The sequence below is a fragment of the Pelophylax lessonae genome (assembly GCF_965119305.1).
Source record: "Pelophylax lessonae genome assembly, chromosome: 8".
Classification (NCBI taxonomy): domain Eukaryota; kingdom Metazoa; phylum Chordata; class Amphibia; order Anura; family Ranidae; genus Pelophylax; species Pelophylax lessonae.
In genome coordinates, this window is record NC_138775.1 from 253,336,537 (window position 1) to 253,361,296 (window position 24,760).

The window sequence follows — 24,760 nt, forward strand, 5'->3', positions numbered from 1 at the left end:
AAAATGTAAACCCAGTTCTGGCAGTGAAAGGGTTGGAGTCTGAGCCCAGGGAAGTGGCATTTTCAGGTGAGAGGTGATCAGAAGCAGCCTAGCCAGTTCTCCTGTGAGACAGATCTCCTTGTGTAGTGATGAGGAGCTCAGGAGGGAAGGATAAGAAGTCTGATAATAATGTGCTGATTGCTTCCACATCTAATCACTGACAATCAGCGCTCCTTCATCATCAGCACACTGCACTCTGATTGGCTCCTGCGATGATCGCTGATTATTTCCCTTTCTGTACAATGAGAAGCAGCTGATCTGTCATTCACCTAGCTCTGACCACGCCCCCAGCCGGTCAGTCTCCGCCCCCCGGTGTCTCTCCCAGGCAGGGCCGTGCAGGGGGTCAGTGTGCTGGAAGGATGGGGCTGAGTGCTGTGTGCGGGGTGATCATCGGGGCTGCTGTGTGCCTGGCTGCCTGTCCCTGCTCCGATCCGGCTCTCTGCGATCCCATCCAACACTCCCCGGACTCCGAGGTACAATTCTCACATTGTTACATTGTAACTTCCTGCTTCTTCTTCTATCACCGACCCGAGAGCCACACACACAGGAGCTCTCATCTCCCCACTGCAGATTAGGAGATGAGAGCTGACATCTCATTGGTTATTGATCAGCAGGATGCAGATTAGGAGATGAGAGCTGGCATCTGATTGGTTATTGATCAGCAGCATGCAGAGTTAGGAAATAAAAGATGGTATCTAATTGGTTATTGATCTTGGGCATACAGACTTAGGAATTGAAAGCTGGCATCTGATTTGTTATTGATCTGGGAAGGGTGCAGTTAGGAGATGAGCGCTGACATCGAATTGGTTCTTATTGTGTGGGATGCAGAGTTAGGAGGTTAAAAATGGGAAGTGATTGGTTATTCATCTGGGAGGGGTGCAGAAGTAAGAGATGAGTGCTGACATCTGATTGGTTATTCATGTGGGGAATGCAGATTTAGGGGTGAGCGCTTTCAATAATTTGCAGTTCTGGGAAATGCAGCGTTAGGAGATGAGTGCTGGCATCTAACTGGTTATTGTTCTGGAAGAGTTACAGAAGCTGTTGAGTGCTGACATCTGATTGGTTATTGATCTTGGGTATGCAGAGTTAGGAGATTAAATCTGGCAACTGATTGGTTATTAATCTGGGAGGGGTGCAGAAGTAATAGATGAGTGCTGGCATTGATGACCTCATTATGTTCCTCTTTCTAGGTCTATGCCTTCTATGTACGTGACAGAAACTGGAAGCACTATGACTGGTCTAAGGTGACCACGGTGGCTTTATTTGCACCTTATGACCCCGAACTGATGTGCTTTGCACACTCCAAAGGAGCAAGATTCGTGCTAACAGGTGAGAATGGCATTAGGCTGGGTTCACACCAGGGGGCGGATTGACAACTCATGGGGCCCCCCGGACAATAGGAGATTATGGGGCCCCGTGTCCCCGTCCATGTGTCCCAGCCCACACTCAAGCAGCTTATCAATGCCCATCAGATGCAGCCTCACCGGTGCCCATCAGATGCAGCCTTAACCGGTGCCCATCAGATGCAGCCTTAACCGGTGCCCATCAGATGCAGCCTTAACCGGTGCCCATCAGATGCAACCTTAACCGGTGCCCATCAGATGCAACCTCACCAGTGCCTGGATCACACAAAGTGCCGATCTCCCACTGTGTCACTGAACTTGGATTTAAATTGCCCGGTGGCCGCTGTCAACAAAGTCCCTCCTCCTAGACTGGCTCCTATGATAGACATCACACTGATTCAATTTACCAGCATTGGATCAGTGTACCGTCTCTCATAGGAGGTGGGACTTTATTACAGCGCCGCCAAACATTTCAGATCCAAGTTATGTGACACAGCGTGAGATCGCCGCTCTGTGTGACATACATGATTAGAGGAGGAGGGAGGGGAGAGCTCGGACAGGGGTGCGCTGAAATTACGTCATCGATGCAGTCGGCAGTCGGGATTCAGCCATTCTCTGCATTGATGGAGAATCGTTTAAGGCTGAATCACAATGCATCGATTATTTTCAACACCCCTACTGACCACCAATGTAAGAGATATTCTTCCTGCCAAAATGTACTGACGTCAGTGTTAAGGAAAAGCACTTGGTGTACACATATCAGATAGATATATACTCATTAAGTGCTATTCCCTATATATAACACTATCTGTACACTGGGTGGCACTCACTGTGGTAGGGAATAGCACCTTCTAGAAGGGCACTGGGCAAGAAGGAAGGAACACTCAGTCAGTCTGACTGGTAATTTTAGACACAACACATTAAACTGCTGTCATTATTACACACTGACCTGCTGCTACACACAAGGCAGGTCAGGGTGGCAAGCTCCAAGGGGACTTTGCCCAATTCTGTAGCCTCCAGCACCCTCACCCCTCCCACCCGCAGCCATGATGTGTGGCCCCATCACTCAGCTAAAATTCCCCAGGGGGAGAGGTGGCCAGAGCGCCTGTCCCTGCCATCATCTCCACACGGCTGATGGCTCCATGATCGCTCCCTGATCCATCCTCATTCGCTCCTCTAGTAGCCGCATCAACCACCAGCAAGGATTCAATCGTTTTATGCCTCGTGCCTCCTCGGGATATAAATGTTTTATTTTGCAGGATAAGCTGTGGGCACCTCCAGGGGCGGACTGAGCAGTGGCGGCTGGTGCTCAAAATGTTTGGGGGGGCGCAAACAGAAAAATGAGTGCCACAGCGTGCCCCCAATCAATGCAGAGTGCCACAGCGTGCCCCCAATCAATGCAGAGTGCCACAGCGTGCCCCCAATCAATGCAGAGTGCCACAGCGTGCCCCCAATCAATGCAGAGCGCCACAGCATTGCCCCCCAATCAATGCAGAGCGCCAAAGCATTGCCCCCCAATCAATGCAGAGCGCCACAGCATTGCCCCCCAATCAATGCAGAGCGCCACAGCATTGCCCCCCAATCAATGCAGTGTGGGCCCCCCCCCCCCCCCCCCGAGACCAATGCACTTACCTGGCGGCGGCTTCCTCTTCAGTCCCGGCGGCGGCGGCTTTTCCTCGCTCTGTGCCTCGGCGCGTCTCCACAAGTACTTCCGGTCCCGCCTCCTCCTCGGCCAATGGCAAGGGGTTTGCCTTTCGGCCAATCAGGGAGCGCGTATCGGACGCGCTTCCTGATTGGCCAGGAGGAGGATCGGTGTGGCAATAGAGAATTTTCAGTCGCTATTGTCACACAATGGGTGGAGTCTGGACGCACTGCTCTGCGCCCCAGCTCCACCCTTTGCATCGCCCTATTAGAGCCTCTGGCTCTAATCAGGTGATGTTAAAAAAAAATCCCCATTAAGCTCCATGCGTCCGGCGCCCTGCATGCAGATTAGGGGGCCGTCCGCATGGATGGGGGGTGGCGCCCCTGCGCCCCATATACACTGGCCGCCACTAGGACTGAGCCTCTTATGGAGCCCCCACTGAATGGTCAGTGTGCCCCTGGTGTCAGTCTGCCCTTGGTTATCACCTAATACCGATGCAGATCACAGCAGGGGTCCGGTGTGCCCCTGTTCTCCGTTTTTAGGTACAAATCGGGCCTGAAACTGAGCCAAAGACGCACAGGACTCCTGTGAAATCCGCTCCGCAGCTGCCACGAAGATGTGTGAACCGGCTCGATTGAGAGGGGGAAACCCGCATCAAATTCACTATCGTGTGAACCCAGCCTCAAAAATAGCTTGATGAAACACAGGTGCATCGAACAGAGTTACAAGATACAGAATCTGGTTCTCTAATGCTTTGTAAAGGGTTTAAAAAAAACCTTGCTGGACAGATGAATGTATTGTGAGCCTCTGGCAGGCTGAATTGGACACTTTTTTTGTTTTGAAAATTCTGCTTTACTAATTTTGTGGAAAATAAAAAAGGTTACAGCACAGTTGTAAAGACAACAATTAAAAAGGCGACAAGAGCAAAAAATATACAAAAGTAGAAAAATACAAAATCCCACAGGCCGGTCATGCAGGACCATACTGCCCTAAAACAGTCCCTCCCTGACCATCCCCCCTCCTCGCCTCTCCCCATAATTAGTTCCCAGCCAGGGGTTTCTGTGTTGCAAATGTCACAAAAATAATCCCTAATGAGCAAGAAACATAACCTAGAAAAGTGACAGCATAAAAAGACAGAGTAGTCCATCGAGTCTGCCCCTTTGTCCCCAGTAGAGTCTACACCAGGGTCTTCAAACTATGGCCCTCCAGTTGTTCAGGAACTACAAATCCCATCATGCCTAGTCATGTCTGAATGTTAGACATTTACAATGCCTCATGGGATGTGTAGTTCCACGACCTGGAGGGCCGTAGTTTGAGGATCCCTGGCAACACAGCCTAGCCCAGAGTCAAAACATACTGACTAGCTATTTGCTCAAACCCCATTATGATATACAATAGACATGTAGAGACAGAGTTTCTGGTGTGACCTTTTTGAGGATGAATTACTTCAGAGTACATACAGCTACGGAGGTCAGTGAGGGCCTGTCTTAAAGCGCTTTTATTGCTTGTTAAAAGTTTAAAGTAGAATCAAACTTTTCTGCCAGCGTGTAGCATTTTGTCATAGTGTGCAAGTATAGGGCAGAGGTGCCCTTTAATAAGAAAAGGAAAGTGCATCAAGCGTGAAAACATTGCTCAGTCCTGGTTGGGTTGGGCAGCAGAAACTGTTTGATCAATGCATAAAATGCCACTTTTCCACTGCAAGTACCGGCTCGGCTCCACTTGACCCTGCTTGGCTCTGCTTGGTTTTCCACTGCTGGTACCACATGGAACGGTTTGGTACGGTTTGCTTTTCCACTAAAGTAAAGTGGGTGGGATAACAACGATTCTCTGACCAATCAGTGGCTAGTAGTGACAAACAGTCAAGGCTGCATGCAAAGGATTGTGGGATATGGTACCGGTACGGCCCTCTTGGAACCACAACCGAGGTGGTACTGTTTAAGCGAGCCGTACCGTTCGGTTCCATGTAGTGGAAAAGCGCCGCCGTTCCGTACCGTTCCAACACCGTACCATGCAGTGGAAAAGCGCAAAAGCGAGCCGAACCGTTCGGTTCCATGCAGTGGAAAAGTGCCAAAAGTAATCTATTCACTTAAAAGTGTTACTAAACCCAGGAACCTGCATTCACTATATCTGGTCTCTCACAGTACACAGAACAGTAAATGCAATTATTTTAGTAAATATAAACTGCTTAAATGGAAACGTTAATGGTTTGTGTCAACTTTATTTATTTTTTTTTTCTTTTTCTATATTTTTAACTTTTTTTTTTTTTTTTAAATAAACATATAACTATATTAATTGATTAGCCTTCAAGTACCACATCCTTATTTGAAACTGTATAAAGAAGGCTTGAAGCGTCAAAGGTCTAGTGGGATTTTAACGGCACTAGTCTGTATCTTATTCAAATATAACGTTTATTACAAAAAAACACACATTTCTTAAAAACAATACATAATTAAAATCATGCTTCTCAATACAAAGACATTTTACACCACAGCCCAAATACAATATACAAACTTCTATCCAGTTTTTTTATCTAAGCGATTTATATATTTTTGTATTGGTTTCTCTGCCAAACTCAACGCGTTTCCTTGACTTTGGTCCACTTCATCAGGAGCTTACTAGTGGGGTATATAATTATACAATACTAAATGTGAAAGAAACTTGCATAGAATTTTAGAGTATCAAACTCACTTTGTGTTCACGCACGGCCTCGCCGTTTATCTGGATGAGATTAGGCGGGGGGGGGGGGGCCTGACCACTATACTTTAGAGCATTTAACCCCTTGATCATCAACTAGGCTAACCCCCTTCCCTGCCAGTGCCATTATTACAGTAACAGTGCATATTTTTAGCACTGATTATTGTAGTAATGTCACTGGTCCCCCCAAAAGTCAAAAATGTCAGTTAGGGGTCCGATCTGTCTGTCGCAATGTCACAGTCCCGCTAAAAATCGCAGATCGGTGCCATTACTAGTAAAAAAAAATAAATAAAAATTACATAAATCTTTTCCCCAGCTTTTAGATTCGATAACTTTTGCGAACTGATCAAAATACGCTTATTGCGGGGTTTTTTTTTTTTTTTTATTTTTTCTGGAATGTTTTATAGCAGAATGTGAAAAAATATTGTTTTATTCTTTTTTTTCAGAGTTGTTACTCTTTTTTTGTTTATAGCGCAAAAAATAAAAATCGAAGAAGCGATCAAATACCACTAAAAATAAGCTCTATTTGTGGAGAAAAAAAGGACACCATATTTCAGTCGCACAGCCACGAAATTTAGTGCCGAATCGCAAAAAATGTCCTGGTCATAAGGGGGCAAATCCTTCCTCCCCCACAGATAATGTGATCTATGCAAACGATATGCCACAATAATATAAATATTATAAAAATAACTCAAATTCTTTGCTATAACAATATATATTCTGTGTGAATCCCTCCAATGTGTCTCTCCAACCCTGGGACATGCCTGCCCTGTCCCCCCTAAAGGATAGTGGTCAGGCTCCCCCCTCCTTCTTTTTTTTTTTCATCTCATCCAGATAAGTGGCGAGGTCGTGACGGATATTGGTTATTTTTTTTTTTTTTTTACTCTAATATTTTATGTATGTTCCTTTCACACTTAGTGAAGATTGTATACGTCTATACCCCACTAGTAAGCTAAAGTCCAGGAAACGCATTGAGTTTGGTGGAGAAACCAATACAAATACATATCGCTTAGTTAAAAAACTGGATCGAAGTTTGTGTACTGCATTTGGGCTGTGGTGTAAAATATCTGTGTTGAGAAACATTATTTTAAATATGTATAATTTAGGAAATGTGTGTTTTTGTAATAAACTTTTTATATTTGAATAAGATACAGACTTGTGCCTTAACCACTTGCCTACTGAGCACTTAAACCCCCTTCCTTCCCAGGCCAATTTTCCACTTTTAGCGCTGTCAAATTTTGAATGACAATTGTGCGTTAATGCAACGCTGTACCCATATGAGAATTTTTATCACACAAATAGAGCTCTCTTTTGGTGGTATTTAATCACAACTGGGTTTTTTATTTTTTGCTAAACAAAAAAAGACCAAAAATATAAAATAAAATAAAATAAATACGTTTTTATAGTTTGTTCTAAAATTTTGCAAACAGGTAGTTTTTTTTTCTCCTTCATTGATGTTCACTGATGTGGCTGCACTGATGGGCACCTCTAGGTGGCACTTGTAGGTGACCCTGATACGCACCACTGATGATGAGACCCTGATTGGCAGCACTGGTGGGCACTGGTAGGTGGCACTGGTGCGCTCAGATGAGGCGGCAGTGTCTGGCTCTGTTCGGGACCGATTGTCCCTCTTACAGAAACCGGTAATCTGCTTTTTTTTTTTTTTTTTTTTTTTTTCTCTTTAGGGGGAAAAAAGCAGATTACCGGCTCTGTTTACATCATGTGATCAGCTGTCATTGGCTGACAGCTGATAACGTGGTAAGGGGCCAGGATTCCATGGACTCACTGATCAGTGAGCTGCATGCCCCCCACAAGAGGCGTGCAGGCAGCTCATGCACAGGAGGACGTCCATGTACTCCCTCCCAGCAATTTAGGACCTCACTGTAGCCATCTTTCGGCTATAGCGCGAAGGAAGAAGTTAAAATCCGCCATACCTTTTGAGGCAACAAGCCGCTTCTTTATACATTAACTAAATCTATATAATATACACAGGGCCATCTTTAACGCAGGGCAAAAGGGGCAGCTGCCCCAGGCCCATTTTATTGTTGTGGGACCCAAAGCAGCTGCCCCTTGAGCCCACACTGCCCGCATATAGTTAAGTGGATTCAGGAGGGCCTAATAAAATGTTTGCCGAGGTTCAATCAATATTAAAGACAGCCCTGATTTATACAACTTACCTATGACTCAAGATTGTCAAAGCAATATGGCTTTTTTAAAAGGGAGAATGCAGCAGGAGTTTCCCTTCCTGCATTGTCTTTCTCCCTGAAACAAACTGAAGAGAGCAGACAGGGAGGGGGAGGAGTCATTGTGTATATACATTTCAGCTTGAGCTATTGATCTCCATAAAGAGCAAGACTTTTCAGCAAAGTGTACGAGGAGAGCTTGGAAATCTGAAGTCTGAAGTTCCACCTGATCCTTTTCTTTTAATCCTGGCTGTAGGGGCCTAAAGGAAGTACATGCAAACCACTAAACATTCCCTTTAATTGATGCAGGGGCTGGAGAACAATATATTCTTCTGTTTAAAAAAAAAAAATGGACTTGCTCTGTTAATTCTGTAATCTTTCCAAGAGCAATCGTAAATCTTCTTTGCATTAATTCTAATTGTAGGCGATGTAGATGTGAAGAAAATCGTAGACCCAAAGCAGAGAGCTGCCTGGATTGCAGGGAAGGTGAATCTGGCCAAGACTCAGTACATGGATGGGATTAACTTAGACATTGAACAACCGATATTTCCACATACTCCCGAGTATTACGCTCTAACGGATCTGGTGAGGGAAACCACAGAGGCCTTTCACAGAGAAATCCCGGGATCTCAGGTGACCAAGCTATTTTTACTTACAGCTTGCTTAGAGAGCACCAGCCACCAAGTTTTAAAGGATTTATATAGACTTGGCCAAAATGTAAGCCCCCCCCCCCCCCATATCGATCTTTCTACCTCTATATTATTTATATTGTTTTCTTGTACCTTATTTGTGTAGCAGAAAACTGGTTTTATCACTGCCTGTGACATCATAACTATAGTAAGTTTCTTGCAGGGTCAGCTGCTGGGAACTCATTCCCTATTGATGTAGATGTGCCTCCAAAGCTACATCTCCCAAGAGCCTTTTCTTACACAGACTGAGTTGTTAGGCTCTTAGTGTCCTGTCACATGGACACCATTTCATCCCAGCAGTGAATCCTAGACTGATCCCTTGCAGAGTCGGACCAGAATAGATACCGAAGTCACACATGTGATATCAGTGTCCTTTCCATTCTTTCCTCCATCTTGTAATGAAGTAAAAAAGGACCAATGTAATCCCGGGCTGAGCATGTAGATGTAATCAGGGCTTTCATTTAATTATCACCGTCCACATCTGGTCAGATGTAGCCCTTGGCTACAATTATGTATGGTTCATGGAATTCTGATGTAATTTTAGGCACCCAATGTGTCATGGAGAGAAAAGAGGTAAAAGCTCCTCCTTATCCAACAAAAGGATATTTCATGGCTCCCTACACAGGAGGAAACAATGCTGCATTCTCTATAGTAGTAGTATTGTATATTATGGACCCGCGCACACAGCCGCAGCCGCAATGTAATCCTTAACTGTGTTAAGCTGCATAAGATCAAAGTAGTACGTTTAGTGTCCGCGGTCAGTATTTTTACTTATGCACTTTTATGAGTAATTTATTACTTTAGTGTGTAATTTACTCATGCTGGTATTGAAACCTGAGCTAGAGGAATGCAAGAAGAATTTTATGGATGTAAATACTTTTATGAAGTTTTATGCACTGAAACATGTAAACAGATGCACTTTACAGCCATTTACATGCATTATTTACGCTGAATCTTTATGCCCGAAGGAACCTATGTTTATGTTTAATTTATTACATCCGTGTGCATGAACCCTAATGCTATCTGAGTTGCTGACCTGGGAAAATCATAGAGATAAGGGGTTTGTTTAGGCTCCATTCACACTTGTACCACTCCAAAGTTGCACCAACTTTGGTGTGCAACTTCGATATGGCTTTGGTTTTGACCAGTGGTAATGGACAACTGTAGCATGTATAACTTTCATACAACTTTATGTAATTTCCTGCTCGTGTGATTGGCTAACTGATTTTCCCAGAAGTCTGCACAAAGATACAAGTCAGATTTTTGGCATCCTCTGTAACAAAAAAGTCATAGGATAGTCAGAGATAATCCCAAAGGGAAATTACGTCTAAAGGAATGCACACCCTGCAGCTTTGCCCATTAGACACCTATGAAAAGGAGGTTATAGATGCAGAGGCTTGGTCATAATACCTATGTAGCACCCTACAGGTAGGTGCTAGATAAAGGTATAGTGGGCCTTGTCTGCCTAACAGCAGGGCTGTGATTTATTAGTCAGGGTGTCATGGTTTCCAGGTGTGCCTGCTGAAGGGGGAGTCTCCCCACTGGCTCCTGTGAGAGGCTTCTCATAGGGCGGTGGAGGAAACCCAATCGGGGGACACATCCAGGCTTGTAACTACCCCAGAAATCAGATTGTGCTGCAAAGGATTCTGGGAGTGGGTATAAGTCTGGGGGTGGCACATGACACAAGGTCTTTGGCGGGAGCAGAGTCCCAGGAGGGAGAGAACGGCCGTCTCTCCTCCTGTTTGACGAGGAGGATCTCTGGGTGCTGCCTGAAGATCCAGAGAGTGCTGAACTAAGCTGAGGGGATCCGGTGTGCCGAGAACCTGCAGAGAGTCAGAGGGGTCAAGTCCCAGGAAAGCCTGAAGTACTGAGGATTGCTCCTGGGGGTCTGCCTGAAGTTAGAGGGGACCAATCCGGAAGAGGTTCGGGGATCCAGTGCCAGCTAGTGGTGAAAGGGGGTACCTAGGTTGAGGACCCTGAAGTGACAGGGGGTACATAGTCGGTGGGCCCTGAAGTCCTAGTGCATGGTGTGAAGTGTGCCAGTTGAGAGTTTCAGCAGTACAGGAAATTACAAGGAGTTTTCTCAGCCAGTGCAGTGCTGGAGGGAGCCATTCAGTGACTCTGAGCTATTGCAGTGTTACAAGTCTAGCAGTTCTACAGTCCTGGATCTTCTGGACTAAAGTCGACGATCCAGCACCGTTTCAGTAGTTACAGTGTTCAAGCATCGGGATGCATTGGCTAGCGTCGGCTGGTGTCAAGACAGCGCTAACAGGCATTTTTGCCAGAAAAGTCCCACAATTGTATCTAGTTGAGCCTAAAGGAGTATCCCACTCATTCCCTTCTCCCATCCCCTTTTTAAATACCATAAAACAACAAAACAAAGATGCCGGAGTTGTCAATGTCTCAGTGCTCACACCCAGGGCCGCAGCTCACAAGGGCTGGAGAGGTAACCGGTACCGATGGCAGACCCACATCAGGCCACAGGCCTGGAAAACCTGCTACACCTAATATGCAAGAAATGTAGTTATAAGGTATAAGTCCAAAAATGTCCAAGGCACTAGGGCAGGCTTCTTGGTGGAGTTTAGCAGACTCTGGGTATATACAGACAAAAACAAAAGCAGAGAAGCGCCTCTAAGTGCAGTAAAACGGTGTATTTTATTAAACCTCACAACAGAGCTACTTACAATAGATAGGTAAAAATCGGCACATCAATGAGCGTAGGTCCGAAATGCCAGTTGAAGCAGGTCATGGGAGCTGCTGGTACCGCCAGGTTGAATGTGACAGGAGTCCCTGAGTGGAGAAGAAAGCCAGCCGAAGTCCTTCCTGAAGCAGGTGGAGCGCAGCATGGAAGACAGCCAGGAGCAGGATGACGCGGGCAGGGCTCAAAACCAGAATGCAATGCGTTTCGGAGCATGCGCTATAACACATAGGGGCATGCATGCCCCTATGTGGTACAGCGCATGCTCCGAAACGCATTGCATTCTGATCCTAAACCCTACTGATCCTGCTCCTGGCTGTCTTCCATGCTGCGCTCCACCTGCTTCAGGAAGGACTTCGGTCGGCTTTCTTCTCCACTCAGGGACTCCTGTCACGTTCCACCTGGCGATACCAGCAGCTCCCACAACCCACTCCAATTGGCATTCCGGACCTACACTCATTGATGTGCTGGTTTTTTACCTATCTATTGTAAGTAGCCCTGTTGTGGGGTTTATTAAAATACACAGTCTTACTGCACTTGGAGGCGCTTCTCTGCTTTTGTTTTTGTCTCATTAGATCCCTGGAAGTCCACCAGCTGATTGATAAAGTCTTGCCCATGCACATTCATTATGCACATGGACACAGACAAACAAACAGCTACAGTATTTCTTTAGCATACCAAAAAGTAGAAATCTGCAACAAAGTTTGCTAAAAATCCTTGTAATGTACAGAGATCACCCAGAGGGGAATGTGTGTTTTTTTTGTTGAGAGAAAAAAAAAAAAAAGCGGAGTTGCTCTTTAAAGAAACTTATACTGAAGAAGAAAAGAGGCTGTTTTGTTCATTCTTTGAATGTCATGCAGATCCAATGGCTCCAGTATATTCTAAGTCGCTGACCCAGAATTAGCTGTGACTTTTTTTGATCTGTATTGTTTCAAGTCAGCGCCTCAAAAAGTATTGCTGCTAGTAGGTCAATCTAATAACCAGGGAATTGGCATTTTCAGAAGGATATCAACAGTGACAGTCACTTAAAGCGTAGTTCCAGCCATTTCACTCACCTGTCCAACGGTCCAGCGATGCGGCCGCCCGAAGCCTCGATCCTCTCCCTTGGCGCCGGCATCACTGCTGTGGGCACCCGGCTGTGACAGTTTGCGGCTTCACAGCCGGGTACCCACTGCGCATGTGCGAGTCGCGCTGCGCGTCTTGATTGGCCGGCAATCTTCTGGGACCTCTGACATGTCCCAGAAGATTTCAGGGAGGGAGGGGGAGAGGAGAACTTCTGTTCAGGGCGCCGCGGCGCTCCGAGTGGGAGCGGGTACCTGTCAAAACTAGGTACCCGCTCCCCCCCCCCCCCCCCCCAAAAAATGACATGCCAAATGTGGCATGTCAGGGGGTTAGAATACCTAAAGCGGAAGTTCCATTTTTGGGTGGAACTCCGCTTTAATTTCTTTTACGAAAGGTTTACTTTATCTTTTTAATCCTAAATCTATATAGCGGGTGAAATAAATATTGAACACGTTACCATTTTTCTAGGTAAATATATTTATAAAGGTGCTATTGACATATCATTTTTACCACATATCGGTAACAACCCAAGAGGGGTAACTGCAATAGCAGCGATGAGCTTGTGTTAAAATTCTTTGCATTTTTGAGTAGCTGGAAAGCTGTCACCTGGCAAGAAATAAAGGCTGAGCTAGTAAAAAAAAATCTGTTTTCTTAAAGTATGAACCCTCACCTTGTAAAACAACCTGTTCAGTTTCAGTGCCGGTTCATACTTCTGCGATGCGGGAAGGCTGCAAATATGCAGCGTGATCCCGCATCGCATCCGCACATCTGGCAGTTCACACTGCCATATGCGATACGCAGGGGGTGTGTCAATTAAAAGTTAACGACACCCCCAGTTGTGATCGCATATCGCAGTGCGCTCTGCAAGTATGCACAGAATCCGATCGCACAAGTGTGAACCACTGTGCAATCCGATTCTACTGCGGCTCAAAAAAAGGATCATGTGCGTGTTTGGTGCAGATACAGTGCAACTTCAGCCATACAAAGTGTATGGCTGAACTCGCATCCGCACATCAGATCGCATGTAATTAGGAGCAGTGTGCTCCGAGTTACATGCGATCTCCGCAAACGCGGAAGTGTGAACCGGCACTCAGACAGAAATGAAAGGCAAAACATTTGTGTAATATATACAGGTGCATCCCATAAAATTCGAATATCAAAAAAAAAAAAAGAATATCATCAAAAAGTTTAATTGATTTCAGTAATTCAATTTTAAAAAGTGAAATTCCTAGATTTTATATAGATGTGTTTTACACGCGCACACACACACACTGATATATTCTTTCTTTTAATCTTGATTATGGCTTACAGCTAGTGAAAACCCAAAATACAGTATTTCAGAAAATTAGAAAAAAAAAAAGGATTTTTAATACAGAAATGTTGGATTACTGAAAAGTATGTCCATGTACAGTATAGTATGCACTCAATACTTGGTCAGGGCTCTTTTTGTATGAATTACTGCATCAATGCGGCGTGGTATGGAGGTGATCAGCCTGTGGCACTGCTCAAGTGTTATGAAAGTCCAGGTTTCTTTGTTTAAAGTTCTTCAGCTCGTCTGCATGTTGGGTCTGGTGTCTCATCTTCCTCTTGATAATGCCCCACAGATTCTCTATGGGGTTTAGGTCAAATGAGTTTGCTGGCCAATCAAGCACAGTGATACCATGATCATGTGACCCGGTATTGGTAGTTTTGGCGGTGTGGGCAGGTGCCAAGTCCTGCTGGAAAATTAAATCTGCATCTCCATAAAGCCGGTCAGCAGGGGGAAGCATGAAGTGCTCTAGAATTTCCTGGTAGAGGACTGCACTGACTTTGGACTTGATCAGACATAGCGGACCAACACCAGCAGATGACATGGCTTCCCAAATCATCACGGACTGTGGAAAATGTTGCATTTAATTTGGAAATCAAGGTCCCAGAGACTGGAGGAAGAGTGGTGAGGCACAGAATCCAAGTTGCATGAGGTCCAGTGTGAAGTTTCCACAGCCAGTGATGATTTGGGGAGACATGTCCTCTGCTGGTGTTGGTCCGCTATGTCTGATCAAGTCCAAAGTCAGGGCAGCCCTCTACCAGGAAATTCTAGAGAACTTCATGCTTCCCTCTGCTGACCGGCTTTATGGAGATGCAGATTTCATTTTCCAGCAGGACTTGGCACCTGCCCACACTGCCAAAAGTACCAATACCTGGTTTAATAATCATGGTATCACTGTGCTTGATTGACCAGCAAACTCGCCTGACCTAAACCCCATAGAGAATCTGTGAGGTATTGCCAAGAGGAAGATGAGGGACACCAGACCCAACGATGCAGAGGAGCTGAAGGCCTCTATTAAAGCAACCTGGGCTTCTATAACACTTTAGCAATGCCACAGGCTGATAGCCTCCATGCCACGCCGCGTTGATGCAGTAATTCATGCAAAAGGATCCCCGACCAAGTATTGAGTACATACTATACTGTACATGGACATACTTTTCATTAAGCCAACATTTCTGTAATGAAAATTCCTGTTTTTATTGGTCTTGTGTAATATTCTAATTTTCTCAGATACTTAATTTTAGGTTTTCACTAACTATAAGCCATAATTATCAAAATGAAAAGAAAGAAATGCTTGAAATATACACATCTATATAAAATTTCACTTTTTGAATTGAATTTCTAAAATAAATTAACACTTTGATATTCTAATTTTATTAGGTGCACCTGTATATTATTATGTTTTTTTTGTTTTTTTTTTTTATTATTTTATTTGTTTTTTTTTTTTTTTTTTTTGCATTAAAATTTTAAGTGTGTACATTCTTTTTAATTCCCCCCCCCCCCCCCAAAAAAAAACTGCATTTGAAAAACTGCTGCCCAAATACTTTTTGACACCAATTACAAAACCCACCAATTTATTCTCTAGGGCCTCTGCTTTTAAAAAAAAAAAAAAAAATATATATATATATATATATAAAATATGTGCGCAGGTTCTAATAAATTTCCTAGCAAAAAAAAAAAAATACATATTTTCACATGTAAACAAAAAGTGCCAGAAAATGCCTGGTCTTTAACCACTTAAGCCCCGGAAGATTTTACCCCCTTCCTGACCAGGGGGTATTTTGCGATTCGGCACTGCGTGACTTTAACGGACAATTGCGCGGTCGTGCGACGCTGTACCTAAACAAATTTGACGTCCTTTTTTTTTCCCACAAACAGAGCTTTCTTTTGGTGGTATTTGATCACCTGTGCGATTTTTTTCGATCACGCGCTATAAACAAAAAAAGAGCGTCAATTTTGCAAAAATAACAATATTTTTCACATTTTTTTAGTAAAAAAGTAAAAATCAAAATTTTTTAAAATTTTCGGCCAATTTGTTTTATGCTACATATGTTTGGTAAAAAAAATCGCAAAAAGCAAAACTAACAAAGGGAAAGATTTTTGTCATTTTTGTTGGTTTTTTTTTTAACGCGTAATGGCGGCGATCTGCGACTTTTTTTTTTTTTTTTTTTTTTTTTTTTGCGGTACTGCGACATTGGGGCGGACAGATCGGACCCTTGACTGACATTTGTGACACTTTTGGGGTTACCAGTGACATTTCTACAGTAATCAGTGCTATACATATGCACTGTTACTGTAAAAATACACTGGTTGTGAAGGGGTTAACTTTATTTGGAAGGGAGGGGCTGTGTGTATCCCTAGGGGCGTGCTTTCTACTGTGATTGGCTGTGGCTTGAGCTGTAAGGACACTGATCAACGGATCTACATACTAGATCCGTTTTATCAGTGTCTTTACAGGGAGGAGAATGACAGGCAGCTTGTTTACACAAGCTGCCTGACATTCTCCCTCTCCCCCGCCGATCGCCGAGTGACCGGCGGACATCGGGTCCGCTGGTCACACGCGCGGGGGGGGTCCGTGACCACGCGGGAGCGCGCCTCCGGGGGCGCGCGCTCGCTCCCTAGACCCTCACAAGCTAGTGACGTAGCCCTACGTCACTTTGCCTGTGAGGGGCTGACTGCCGACGTAGATCGGCGTTAGGCAGTCGGCAAGTGGTTAAGTGGTTCCCTCTGACCATGTCCTGCAGCATGCCCCCCAATCCTGATCATCTCCTGTATCATTCCTCAAGTCTCTAAACATCTTAATTATATCCAGTCTCTGACCATCTTCTTTATGTCCACAGGCTCTGACCATCTCTTGTATCATGACCACAATCTTTGACTATATTTTGCTACGTGTCTGCTGATATTCACTTAATTTTATGCACAGCCCTTTGGTGAAGACCAGAGTCAAAAAAAAGTTGACCACCACCGCTTTAATATATAGCATGAGTTAATTCAGATGTTCTTTACAATCTATGTTACTCTAATTGCAGGTGACGTTCGATGTTGAATGGAACCCCAATTGTGAGGCTTATCGTTGCTACAACTATTCTGCCATAGCGGAGCTGTCTGACTTTTTGTTTGTAATGTCTTACGATGAGCAACCTCAGATCGGGAATAAATGCATTGCTGGCGCCAACGCACCATTTAACCAAACCATAACCGGTGAGTCTTGTTATGACGTGTTTTTTTATTTTAATTTCCTGTATATTCCACAATTCTGCGCATAGAAACTTTGACTTTAGTCCCTGCCTCAGAGGAGCTTATTTTTAATGTCTAAGGTCAACAGAGGGAGGGGTTTGCCACATCATCAGGAATCCCACAGTTAGTGTCAGCTATACATTTGACAAGTTTTCAAAAGAGATTTAAGTTGTATGACCGGCTTAAGAGAGATGATCCCAGCAGATGTGTTTCTTTGAATGGCAAACACTTCCAGATTTGTGATGCTGCTCCAGGTTGGTCTGCCGACCCAGTCCTGCACACAATGCTCCACATGAATGCCAACTCAGTTTGTTAGACTGAAGTATGTAAAAAGAAGTTCAGACAGCTGCACTCCGGAAAAAAATCATTTTTTTATTGTGACATAAAAGCAACATAAAACGGCAGCAAGACATTGTGGGGCCTAATCATGATTAAGAGCTGATCTAGCGCAAAACGCGTAGACATTTCTCATTTTCTCATACCCCACAGTCTTTCTTTTTCTTTCTTTCTCTCTTTTTTTCTTTCTTTTTCTTTTCTTTCTCTCTTTTTTTTCTTTCTCTCTTTTTTTTTCTTTCTCTCTTTCTATCTTTTTCTCTTTCTCTCTTTTTCTCTTTCTATCTTTTTTCTCTCTCTCTCTCTTTCTCTCATTAAGTTTCACATTGTACAAAATATAGATACTTTGCTCAAAATTGCCCCACAGTATCTTGCTGCGTTGTTCTGTTGCTTTTTTTTATGCAGCAGTCTTTGGATGGCTAACTGACAAGGATGATGGAACTCCAGATTTTTCTAATCCCACAGAAATACCAACTTTTTATAAAATCGGTATTTCCAAAATAACCTTCGCAGGGCACTAACATGGTGATCCTAGACGTTTTGTGTTTTTGGGTGCCATTGAGCTCTTGTTGGACAGTCTTTTGGAAGGACCAGATATGCAGTATATATGTAAAGACAGAATTGTTAAAAATTACATATCTTTTTCAGGTTACCAACAGTTCATTCGTTTAGGAATTAACCCTAAGAAGCTTGTAATGGGCGTCCCGTGGTATGGTTATGATTATGTCTGTCTCAATTTAACAGAGGTGGGTTTTTATTGTGTGTGATTGCTGTGTGGTCTGTGTGTGATTCGCGATCGGCTTGGTAATAGACTGTATTCATAGGGAAAGCCATAATTGAATATATTTGCAAAGGGAAAAGTGCCATCTAGTGGGCAGTTTGTTAAAAATGTTAGAGCTCCTATTAAAGTAGAACTGCACTGGATCTGAGCACCACAAACCAAAAATGCTATTTAATTCATTGGTAGTATTCAAAGCAATCTCTCCCATCCATCTAGGTCTCCATGATTTATTTTGCTGAGAAATCATTTTGAAAAATACCCCCTAGCATTTCTGGTCATGGCCATCTTGAGTAAGCGCAGACGATTCATATATCATTTAATTCCTGGAATCCATCTGCCCTTAGCTCACGCATAGGCTGAGCTGAGAACCCTCCCTTCTGTCTTAAAGACTCTTGACTCATTCGCCTGACTCATTCGCCTAGGTATAGAAGCCAGGAAGTAACTGAAGAAATGTAACAAAATTTTAAAGCAAGTAAATATGATCTACTTTACTATCTATTTACTAATGCTAGCAGCATAAGGATTAAAATGGTCTATGTTGATTGAGAGATTGAAGTTCCACTTTAAGTACATATCTGGTCAAGTGCAAAATCTGCATAGGTGTTTCCCGGTGATAGAAAATCACAGCCGCTGGAGATACTCACAAAGCTGGAGGAGATGTATAGGTGGTCTGCCCCCAAGATGACATCCCTTCCACCCAATATCCACATGTAATGATATCACGTACTGGACACACAAAAAGCTGTAGCTAGCGGCCATGTTGTTCAGTTAGCATAGGTCAGTCAGCAGAACAGTTACACATGGCCGCAGTGACCTTACCCCCTCCATTCTCCTTTAATTCATAGAATGCATAGGTTTTACACTTCAAAAGAGCCATTCTCTCAACTCAGAGAAATCAGAGACCAGCGCATAGGTCAGTGCAGAGCTGTAAACAGCTAATTGAGTCCCGGCAGGATGTCTGTTTCTGCTGTCCAGGCCTATTGTAAAACTCTGACCAGATCTATTAAGGATAACCAGAACTAATTGGGATCGTAAAAGGAAATCCGAGAGCTCTGCCCAATTCAAAACTTCACAAATCCACACACAATTCATAAACTCAGGCAGGAACATGACACATTAATAAGTATGAGGAATGTTGTACTGAAGGAATTAAAATCATACATGACCACACTAGCACATACAGAAGGTAACATAGCTGTCAGATTTTGAATTGAATATGTTGAACCGTGTGTCAGCCCTCTATAGGTCCCCATTTTCTGGGTCTTAGTAATTTATGTACATTAAAAGATTGTGTACCTACAGAGGATCCGTTGTCACAATAAACCTGTTATTTATAAATAATGATTCTGAATATGTTATTACTGCATTTATTCTTACCAATATTCATTATATATATATGATGTATCATTTATATCGATTTATGCCATGTTATTAATTATGAATTATATATTTAATGTCAGTCCATTATGGGTCCCCTATTTGGGATTTCATTGGTCATCCATGACACAAATACAATTATACATACATATATATCTAGCTGTACTCATTCAAAGTCCCACAATCCCCTCTGTTTTTGCCATATTTCACAAAGGGATGGAGACAGCTAGATACTTTATTGATGTGACCGATCTACTCTCCCTGCTTGTCATAGCTGTCAGATGCCTCCTGGGTGACAGGTTTATCTGAGCTACCCTGTGTTTAGTATCCCTGGACATGAAATTCAATGCTGAACAATAATCTATCAGTTTCAAGAAGGCCACTGGTACATATTGAAAGATATGAATAGTGGTAAAAAAAACTATCTGTAAGGGAGGGACCTGATATTGTCATAAACCCAGGACAGCCCATGGAAACTCCATTTTATTGGTCAGGGGCATCTGGCCACACCCCTTATTAATAATTGGTGTTGCTAAATTTACGAGTTTCCCCAAAGCAGGTGGTGGCAGTTAAAGGGTTAATTGCTTAATATGCCAAGTGGCAATCGTTCTCAGCCTGCTGGCCCCTAGATTGTGATCATGGGAGCTGGAAAATCTTAGTGCAGGGTGCAGATGAGTTGCATAGTTATGTAAGTGACAGCGTGGTGTGAGATTGGCTGGTCCTTTGTCACAAGTTAGTGAGAAGGGCAGGGATCTAATACCCGCGTTCATCAAACCACAGAGTCCTGGAACTTCTCCAGCCCTGTGAGCACCTCCAGCAGCCGTGATTTTCTATAATCGGCGGGACTTGGACACATATGCAGATTTTGCATTTGACCAGATGTTTTTTTAAAGTGAAGCTCCAGTCCCTCCAACAAAAATTTAAAGTCAGCCCCTACAAATACTATAGATGCGGACTTTTATTATTAGGACATCCCACGATGTCGGCACCTCAGCCAATTTTTTTTTTTTTTTTTTTTTAATCGGCTCTCGGGTGCTGCCCTGCGACTTCACTGTCGGTTCCCTCCCGTACATGCGCGAGGGATGGCCCAGTGGCGGTGGAAGGTGGGCCGCAATTCCAGGGGACGTCTCTTGGGAGTGGAGACGGGTAGCCTCCCCCCGAAAGGTGCCAAATGTGGCTGCAGCACACACATGGTGGGAGAAATCGCATGCGATTTTGACAGCAATCACATTGCATTCCTGTTCAAATCGCATACGATTCTTTGCAGTGTGATTTGCACCCATGTGTTTTTTGACGCAAATCGCACCACAAAGTTTTTCTACTCGCCAATGAAAAAAACAGTATTGGTGCAACCCTACATTTAACCCATTGTGACAGTGCGAGGTCCTGCCACTGTGAAAATGCAACAAAAAAAAAGACACAGGTTTCAAATTTAGGCTTATGGCTTGATTTTCTAAAACTGGTGAGTGCAAAATCTGGTGCAGCTCTGCATCGAAACCAACCCGCTTCCCAAGTTTTTTTTTTTTTGTCAAAGTTTAATTGAATAAGCTGATTGGCTACCGTGAACAGCAGATTTTGTACTCTTCAGTTTTAAAAATTCAACTCCTTTAATGTGGGGTTCCAGACTATTGTTTGAGTGGAGAAAGCTGTGTTTTTGTTTTTTCTCTGGATTCTGTAAACTTGGATCGGGGAGTGGCGCTTGAAGGTTCCAAAGTGTCTTGGGTGGGACAGAACCTTCAATCCGGTGTTCAGATTTTACTGCATGCTGGCAGCCTATGTGAGTACACAGGTGTGCAGGGTCATTATATACTTAAGCCTGAGGATAGCTCAGGGCTCCCATGTTGAAGACAGAAGGTCTCACCCAGGGGTCAAAGGAGCCCCAGTCGGGAAACAGGAGGTCTTGTTCAAGTAGTCAGGGGGGGCGTCAATTGGGGTGCCAGGAGAACCCCTATCCAGAGGTCAGGAGTGGGCCCGTGCAGCAGGGCGCTGTGACTAAAGCCTAAGCAAGCAAAGTGAGGGACTGGTAAGGAGGGCACAAGGTGGCTCTGCATTTTCAGTTGACTAGTGGACTTCAGTGGAAGAACCCCTGCTTGGGCAACTGATGTTTATGTGAACTTTCTGTTAGGCTTTATCGCTCAATACCAAGCACTTTCACCCCCTTACTGCCCAGCCCAATGTTCAGCTTTCAGGACTGTCACACTTTGAATGACGATTGTGTGGGCTTGCAATGCTGTACCCAAATGAAATTTTTATCATTTTTTTACACACAAATAGAGCTTTCTTTTGGTGGTATTTATTCTACGCTGGTTTTTTGCTAAAAAAAAAAAAAATTTTCTTAGTTTCTGTCAGAAAATGTAAATAAGTAATTTTTCTCCTTCACTGATGTGCGCTGATGTGGTGGCACTTATGGGCAATGATGGCACAGATTGGCATCTCTGGGCACAGATTGGCATCACTGCTGGGCACTGTTGGGGCTGCCCTGATGATCATTGCCCTGATTATCTGTATAGGTCTCCCCCCTGTGAGGAGATGCCACTGATTGGCTCTTCTCTCCTCACACTCTGTCAGTGTGAAACGAGAAGAGCAGATAATCGTCACGTCCTTGTTTACATGTGACCATCTGTGATTGATTTCAGCGAGGGATGGCCCAGTGGCGGTGGAAGGTGGGCCGCAATTCCAGGGGACGTCTCTTGGGAGTGGAGACGGGTAGCCTCCCCCCGAAAGGTGCCAAATGTGGCTGCAGCACACACATGGTGGGAGAAATCGCATGCGATTTTGACAGCAATCACATTGCATTCCTGTTCAAATCGCATACGATTCTTTGCAGTGTGATTTGCACCCATGTGTTTTTTGACGCAAATCGCACCACAAAGTTTTTCTACTCGCCAATGAAAAAAACAGTATTGGTGCAACCCTACATTTAACCCATTGTGACAGTGCGAGGTCCTGCCACTGTGAAAATGCAACAAAAAAAAAGACACAGGTTTCAAATTTAGGCTTATGGCTTGATTTTCTAAAACTGGTGAGTGCAAAATCTGGTGCAGCTCTGCATCGAAACCAACCCGCTTCCCAAGTTTTTTTTTTTTTGTCAAAGTTTAATTGAATAAGCTGATTGGCTACCGTGAACAGCAGATTTTGTACTCTTCAGTTTTAAAAATTCAACTCCTTTAATGTGGGGTTCCAGACTATTGTTTGAGTGGAGAAAGCTGTGTTTTTGTTTTTTCTCTGGATTCTGTAAACTTGGATCGGGGAGTGGCGCTTGAAGGTTCCAAAGTGTCTTGGGTTGGACAGAACCTTCAATCCGGTGTTCAGATTTTACTGCATGCTGGCAGCCTATGTGAGTACACAGGTGTGCAGGGTCATTATATACTTAAGCCTGAGGATAGCTCAGGGCTCCCATGTTGAAGACAGAAGGTCTCACCCAGGGGTCAAAGGAGCCCCAGTCGGGAAACAGGAGGTCTTGTTCAAGTAGTCAGGGGGGGCGTCAATTGGGGTGCCAGGAGAACCCCTATCCAGAGGTCAGGAGTGGGCCCGTGCAGCAGGGCGCTGTGACTAAAGCCTAAGCAAGCAAAGTGAGGGACTGGTAAGGAGGGCACAAGGTGGCTCTGCATTTTCAGTTGACTAGTGGACTTCAGTGGAAGAACCCCTGCTTGGGCAACTGATGTTTATGTGAACTTTCTGTTAGGCTTTATCGCTCAATACCAAGCACTTTCACCCCCTTACTGCCCAGCCCAATGTTCAGCTTTCAGGACTGTCACACTTTGAATGACGATTGTGTGGGCTTGCAATGCTGTACCCAAATGAAATTTTTATCATTTTTTTACACACAAATAGAGCTTTCTTTTGGTGGTATTTATTCTACGCTGGTTTTTTGCTAAAAAAAAAAAAAAAAAAATTTTCTTAGTTTCTGTCAGAAAATGTAAATAAGTAATTTTTCTCCTTCACTGATGTGCGCTGATGTGGTGGCACTTATGGGCAATGATGGCACAGATTGGCATCTCTGGGCACAGATTGGCATCACTGCTGGGCACTGTTGGGGCTGCCCTGATGATCATTGCCCTGATTATCTGTATAGGTCTCCCCCCTGTGAGGAGATGCCACTGATTGGCTCTTCTCTCCTCACACTCTGTCAGTGTGAAACGAGAAGAGCAGATAATCGTCACGTCCTTGTTTACATGTGACCATCTGTGATTGATTTCAGCTGTTTCCATGGGTAAAGAGCCACGTCATTGGCTCTTTACCGAGATCTGAGTCTCGCCGTGTCCCAGGGACACCGCATGCCCACGATCGCCGTGCTTGTACGCCAGCGATGTGAGACTGGGGCGATGTCCTTTATCCCAGAAGAAGAGAGCACCCCGCCATCATTTGTCTATACAGCGGGAGGGAGGTGGTTAATAAAAGTGGGCTGCTTATCCCTCAAATACTGTTTGGACTGGTGCAACGTATTGGAAAACACACCTACCACAAGAGTAGAATCACCCCAATACCACACCATGCAGTGCAGGGGGAATTTACTGTATGGGTGCATTTAAAGTACTTTGGAGTTGCTGATACTAAAGCTGGCAACATTTGCCCAATTTTATTAGCAGAGAATTGCACTTTTTAATCTATCTTTACATAATCAATTATTGCCCTCTGAACCACAGTGCTAAGTCTTGGATAATATACACCCAAATCCAACTTTCAATCTGCAACAGTTGGAAGTTGTAGAGAACTTGTAAAGTAATGGTGCATGTGATCTCCTAACTGTCATACCAAAAAAAGTCAAAATTTGTCAACTTCTAATGGACTAACGTTTTGTATTTCTCTAAGGGTAACAAGTGTGAATTGGGAAAATGTCCGTTCCAAGGGGCTCCATACAATGACGCAGTAAGCCAGCAAGTAGCCTACAGGACAATTATGAAGCAGGTGAACAGTTCCCAGACAGGGAGGTTATGGGATGATGTGCAAAAGGCTCCTTTTTTTAATTACAAGGTTTGTATGTCTGTATGTATCGCTGTATTTTGCTCTTAGTGCTTTCCATGACAATCGCTAAGACCCATTATATAAAATGTTTACCAGGACACAGAGGGGAAAACCCATCAGGTGTGGTACGATGACCCAAAGAGCATAACACTGAAGGCAACCTACGTCAAGAAGCTCGGTCTCCGAGGGATTGGGATGTGGAATGGAGACCTCCTGGATTATTCTGATGATCCGGTAGCCCAGCAACAAACCACAGCGATGTGGAACGCGTTAACCCCATAACTGCTGCTGATGACCTGTAGCCCAGGAACACAAATTATTTGCTGCTAGGTATAATATGATAGCTGATTCTTAAAGAATATGTAAACCCAACATTTCATATTCCTGATGTGTGTCTGCTGTACC

General features: G+C 44.1%; 1 protein-coding gene across 1 annotated transcript; it reads left to right on the top strand.

Annotated features, from left to right (window-relative positions):
* The first annotated feature begins 384 nt into the window (after nucleotides 1-384).
* LOC309561396 (di-N-acetylchitobiase-like) lies at nucleotides 385-24,760 on the top strand. The gene is made up of 7 exons (XM_082265277.1): nucleotides 385-512; nucleotides 1,230-1,368; nucleotides 8,326-8,534; nucleotides 16,692-16,863; nucleotides 17,881-17,978; nucleotides 24,203-24,364; nucleotides 24,452-24,760. The coding sequence occupies exons 1-7, from the start codon at nucleotides 399-401 to the stop codon at nucleotides 24,635-24,637; spliced, it is 1,080 nt and encodes a 359-aa protein (XP_082121403.1). The 5' UTR covers nucleotides 385-398; the 3' UTR covers nucleotides 24,638-24,760.

Coding starts and splice junctions, on each gene's coding strand:
- LOC309561396 (XM_082265277.1), top strand. CDS start 399: ATGGGGCTGAGTGCTGTGTGCGGGGTGATCATCGGGGCTGCTGTGTGC. Junction 16,864..17,880: donor ATTTAACCAAACCATAACCG/GTGAGTCTTGTT, acceptor TATCTTTTTCAG/GTTACCAACAGTTCATTCGT. Junction 17,979..24,202: donor TCTGTCTCAATTTAACAGAG/GTGGGTTTTTAT, acceptor TATTTCTCTAAG/GGTAACAAGTGTGAATTGGG.